At 46.9% G+C, this 5,853-nt stretch overlaps 1 protein-coding gene across 1 annotated transcript; it reads right to left on the reverse strand.

Annotated features, from left to right (window-relative positions):
- Positions 1-5,053: 5,053 nt before the first annotated feature.
- Positions 5,054-5,602, reverse strand: LOC112818807 (large ribosomal subunit protein uL16-like). Its single transcript, XM_025865910.2, has one exon. It carries the CDS (start codon positions 5,585-5,587, stop codon positions 5,054-5,056), a length of 534 nt encoding a protein of 177 aa, XP_025721695.2. The 5' UTR covers positions 5,588-5,602.
- Positions 5,603-5,853: the final 251 nt, after the last annotated feature.

Below are 5,853 nucleotides of genomic sequence, written 5' to 3' on the forward strand. Positions count from 1 at the left end.
CCTCCTTCTCCTCAAGGTCAGGCGGGCACATTCTGTTTTCACTGGTACAATTGACTTCCATCTTTGTCCCTCTCCATGGGCCTGGAGAAAAATGTAGCACACATAGAAGTCCTTAGTATATTTACCCAACAAGCCTTAAATGATAGCTGGCAAAGCCTGTATTTACTGGATACTGAAAAGTCTCGAATGAGAAGAACTGTCCCCCAAAATAGGATGTCCTTGGACATTGCTAAGGCCTGGCAAGGATTATCCAAAGAGAATGTTGTGTGGTTGGACCTGATGCGTCTGCTAATGTATTATTTTTTATTAAATCACATGGGGGGGCACCTGGGTAGCTCAGTCAGGTAAGCATCTGCCTTTGGCTCAGCTCATGATCCCAGGGTCCTGGGATTGAGCCCCATGTCTGGACTCCCGGCAAGGGGGAGCCTGCTTCTCCCTCTCCCTCTGCCGGCCTCCCCCACTGCTTGTGCTCTCTCTCTCTCTCTCTCTCTCTGTGTCGAATAACTAAAATCTTTCTAAAAAAAAAAAAAAAATTAAGAGCCTGTCACACAAGAAGTAGAGTGTTAGAGGAAATCACGTGAGAGGATGTGATCGCTGGTTGACCTGTGACCCAGCCCTGGGCAATTGGAGGCTCCTCATCCCCTCCCATATCCTTGGAATGTAAATTCTGTCCACGGTTCCCACCGTGGGGGCCATTTTGAAGGACGCAGCCTTGAGAGAGCGAGGTTTCGTTGAGACCATCTGGACGGCCTTCAGGCCTCTCTGTAACTTTGGCCTCAATCCACTTAAGGCCTCTCGATTACTTTGAAGATTCTGGCAGGCAGATTCAGAGATCCATTCATCGTGTGGCTGCCCAAAGCCAGGCTCATTAATGAGTTCCCATGCTTATTAAATCTGCCATCTACTAATCTGGCGTTGTGGGCCTCTTCTGTCTTTCATTGGCCTCAGTGTGGGAGCCAATTTCAGATTTCACTGGGGAAAGTCATGAGGTTACAACCAACAGGGTAGAAGGCAAGGGAGGTTTTTTTGTATTTTTCCCCCATAAACTTCAAGTATTTATTTAAAAGGTCCTAGTTCATACCTGGAATATTTTTGGAGCTCTTATTTACTGCTGCTAAATAACAATAATGCCTTATTCAATAGAGTGCACAGCAGGGTGCAAGGTACTTTCAGGAATAGTATCACATTTGATTTTTGCCATCCCCTTTAACTTAGAATGTGGTAACCATTGCTTTCAGGATCAAGACTTGAACATGTTCATAGTCTGAGAGGAAAGAATGAGTCGAAAGGGTTTAGTGGATTTTGACGGATGAAATCTGAGTTGAAGGGGATGAGCTCCTAAAAGGAGGGAGGATGAGCTTAAAAAAACAAGGGATAGAAGCATAATATATTTGTAACCTCCATATATCTTTTTTATGTCAAGTACAAGAAGCCAGACACAAAGAGTCACGTATTTATGTAAAATGTCCAGAATCAGTAAATCCAAGGAGACAGAAAGACTGGGTTGCCAGGGGCTGGCAAGGGGGAAGGGAGAATGTTGCCTAATGGGAACCTGGTATCCTTTAGGGGTGATGGAACTATTTTGGAACTAAATAGAGGTGGTGGTTGCACAGCATAACGAATATACTAAATGCCGCTGAAATTTTATTTATCTTACAAATTGTATGATTTTTAATTTTTTTTAGATTTTATTTGTAAGTAATCTCTATACCCAACACGGGGCTTGAACTCACATCCCTGAGATCAAGAGTCACATGCTCTACTGACAGAACCAGCCTGTGGGCCCCAGGGTAGGCCTGGGCCAGATCACAGGGTGCAGGCAGCTGCGGATCGGAGCCCTTAGGCTCGGTTCCTGAGCACAGAAGTAGGCAGCAGGCCCAGGCCGCATCCCTGGGGAGAAGTCGGTCCGGGGCACGGAGGAGTGGTCAGTTCTCCTGAAGCAGCCAGAGGCCGAGGGAGGGCTGGAAGGGGTGTTATATTCGATGGATGGGTGAAGCTAGGCCATTGGGCTGGCGGGACGGGGCAGGACAAGGGGTGGGGCCATAGCCCACCATGAAAGAGGCGTGGGGGCCCGGCTGGCTGCAGCCTTCCCCAGCCTGGAGGGGAGCGCCCAGAGCACTGCTGAGTGGCAGGGCCCATGACCTTCACTGTCTTTGGGGAAATACTGATCATGGCAGCGGTCAGTAGTGGAAACGGGTTTGCCGAGTTCTGAACACTGTTCTGAGGTAGTGCTCGTGCCCAGAGCAAGGGTCTGGGGATGAACGCCATCTAGTAGATATAACCTGGATAAAGGTTGGTTTTTGTTTTGTTTTAAGATTATATTTATTTGACAGAGAGAGACATAGCGAGAGAGGAAACACAAGCAGGGGGAGTGGGAGAGGGAGAAGCAGGCTTCCTGCTGAGCAGGGAGCCCGATGTGGGGCTTGATCGTAGGACCCCGGGATCATGACCTGAGCTGAAGGCGGACGCTTAATGACTGAGCCACCCAGGCGCACCCCTGGATAAAGCTTTTAATAAAACAAAACTATTCTGAATTATATTATGTTCAAAAGGAGCCCTGTCCTCACCTGTGAACTCTAGCCCGCCCCTGAGGCCTTAATACTGACAACCAAAAAGCCCTATTTCGTGGGTGCCTGGGTGGCTCAGTCCATTAAGCCTCCAAGTCTTGATTTCCACTCAGGTCATGATTTTAGGGTTGTGAGATCGAGCCCCACATCAGGCTCTGCCCTGGGCGTCGAATCTGCTTAAGATTTTCTCTCCCCCTCTTCCTCTGCCCCTCCCTCCCGCGCTCTCTCTTTCTCTCTCTAAAACAAACGAATAGCCCTATTTTGTTTTACTCTTCTGTGATTTCTTAAAAACTTTTCTTGCCACCTGTATTCAACTACCGTGGTATAGGGCATTTTGAAACTCATTTTGAGATTTTGCCAGGCATGTGGAAGGACAGCAGCACAATACAACCGAGGTAGAATGGCGACCCGGTCATTATCTACACAATCCAGACTGTAAAGAACGGAATGAGACCCGCCGAGTACTCCTAGATCAGAAGAAAATTGAGGTATCAAATCACAAGTTCCATATGAGGTTGTATTGAAGCTCGGGAAGGGCCCGTATGAAACAGCTAGAAGAACAGAAAAAGAGTAGAGACAGGGGTTTGCAGTTTGAGATTTCCACTGTGAAATACCCCATATAACAGGGTCAGATCTTGGCCATAGGTGGGTGAAGGTCAGTGAGTTTCAGAAGTTCAGAAACTCTAAGGTTTAGGTGTTAGATGGTTCATCCACACGAGCGGTGAAAATCACACCAATGTCAAAATCTGATGAGATCTGGGTAGAGATCAGAGCAGGGGTAGATAAGGATCTATACTTTCTTTATTGATGACTTTCCACACTCCCACTCAGGCTCCATCTTCCTGTCTCTGGTCCTTATGTCCACTGGTGTCATCTTCTTCCCTTCCCTTCCTTCCTTACCCAGGGTTCACGTGTCTGTTCCTTCTGGCAAAAAACCTAAATAAGGCTGCTTCTCTCAGTCACACCCAGCAGACAAAAACCGCCCCTCCAGGAGCATGATCAGGTTTGTAGAGAAATGTCCAAAGGGGCTGGTTAAAGATAGACTGACAGATTGCAGGACGCACCAAACCCATTAGATTCTACATTCTCTGGACATTTCCACAGAGGTTAGTCATTTCTTCCTTGCTTTTTCTTAAAGTCAATGAACGTACATTATATATAAAGACTTCAAATCCATAGTGAGGTAAAAATAAACTGTTTAGAAACTCCTTTACACTCCCCTCATCCAGTTTACTCCACAGAATTAACAATGGTTCACCTTTTCTTGCTTATCCTTCCAAAACTCCTCTATACGTGAGAATGGTGTCATACAAAATATTTCACAGTACAGTCCATGTATTTAACATATATCAAAATATGTTAGGACTGCCTGGGTGGCTCAGTCAGTGAAGCATCTGCCTTTGGCTCAGGTCATGATCTCAGGGTCCTAGGATCGAGCCCCACATCGGGCTCCCTGCTCTGCGGGGAGTCTGCTTCTCCCTCTGTCTGCCGCTCCCCCTGCTTGTGTTCTCTCTCTCTTTCCGACAAATAAATAAAATCTTTAAAAAAATATGTTAAATCTGGAAAACAATTTCCACTGAAGAACAAGGGGAATCTTCCTAAACCACATTTAAAAATTTCGAAATGGTGAAGAGGTAAAGTTATGGAGACGGAGAAGGCACAAGAAATTTGAAATACTCTCACGTTGGAATTTCAATAGAGAGCTTTAGGAGTATATAAACACTACATATAAAACACAAATTGATAGAGCCTAAAATATTTCCGAGGTTATAACTGAAAAGACAGCATTTGCCCTGAAGGTGCAAGCACAAATTGAGGCTTAGGGCAGCGCCTGGGTGGCTCAGTCGGTTAAAGGACTGCCTTCAGCTCAGGTCAGGATCCTGGGGTCCTGGGACTGAGCCCCATCTCAGGCTCCCTGCTCAGTGATGAGTCTGCTGAGAAGACTCTTCATCTGCCCTTTCCCCGGCATATGCTCTCGCTCTATCTCTCAAATAAATAAAATCTTTAAAAAAATTTTTTTAAAGATTATTTATTTATTTATTTGACAGAGACACAGCGAGAGAGGGAACACAAGCAAGGGGAGCGGGAGAGGGAGATGCAGCCTTCCCACTGAGCAGGGAGCCCGATGCGGGGCTCGATCCTAGGACCCTGGAATCACGACCTGAGCCGAAGGCAGATGCTTAACGATGGAGCCACCCAGGCTCCCCAGTAAATAAAATCTTCAAAAAAATTAAGGCTTAGACATTTAGGAACTGGTACTTGTTATTAGTATTATTTTTTGTTAAGATTTTATTTGAGAGAAAGAGAGAGAGAGCACATGAGAGGGGGGAGGGTCAGAGGGAGAAGCAGACTCCCTGCTAAGCAGGGAGCCCGATGCAGGACTCGATCCTGGGACTCCAGGATCATGACCTGAGCCAAAGGCAGTCGCTTAACCAACTGAGCCACCCAGGCGCCCTTGTTATTTTAATTTTTGCAAGAACTAGAATTTATTGGCTGGCGTGAATAAGGAGGGGGCAGTGCCGAGGTTCGCATGAGGACAGAGCCCGCCATCTGTCCAGGGGGGCAATGATTAGGGACGTTTTTGACCCACAGCCATCTGGGATGAGCTGCTTTTCAGCCACTATGTCTTCAAATTCATCCGCATTAAACTTAGTAAAGCCCCACTTCTTGGAAATGTGGATCTTCTGGCGGCCAGGGAACTTGCCCTTGGCCCTGTGTAGGGCCTCAATCACATGCTCCTTGTTCGACAGCTTTCTACAAATGGAGTTGATGACTTGGCCAATGTGGACCCTGGCCACTGTGCCCTGGGGCTTTCCAAAGGCACCCTGCATACCTGTCTGGAGCCTGTCAGCCCCAGCACAGGACAACATCTTGTTGATATGGATGCCGTGGAAGGGGTAGAGCCACACTCGGATGTGAAAAATATCTTTGCCACAGTTGTTCACCACGTACTTGCGGGCACAAACTCGGGCAGTTCCTGTGGCTTCAGAGGAAGGTTGCTCATATTCATCTTGCACCATGTGGCCACATGGTGGGAACTCATTCACTTTTGCCTTCTTCTGCCCCAGGTCAAAGATGTGGATCTTGGCGTCAGGGGCACCTCTGCAGAAGGGAGACTTTGGATACGACTTGTTCCTATTGGTACTATTCTTACAATAGTGGTAACAGCTGGTGGGGACATGGCCCATGGAGACACCAGGATCTTCAGTGGCAGGAAGGAAAAGAGAAGAACTGGTACCATTTGATAAAATCACATTATTTCTAAATATGTTATTTATTTATTTGA

This window comes from Callorhinus ursinus, unplaced genomic scaffold (genome assembly GCF_003265705.2).
Source record: "Callorhinus ursinus isolate GAN/ISIS: 27379988/994484 unplaced genomic scaffold, GSC_fseal_2.0 scaffold2843, whole genome shotgun sequence".
NCBI lineage: Eukaryota > Metazoa > Chordata > Mammalia > Carnivora > Otariidae > Callorhinus > Callorhinus ursinus.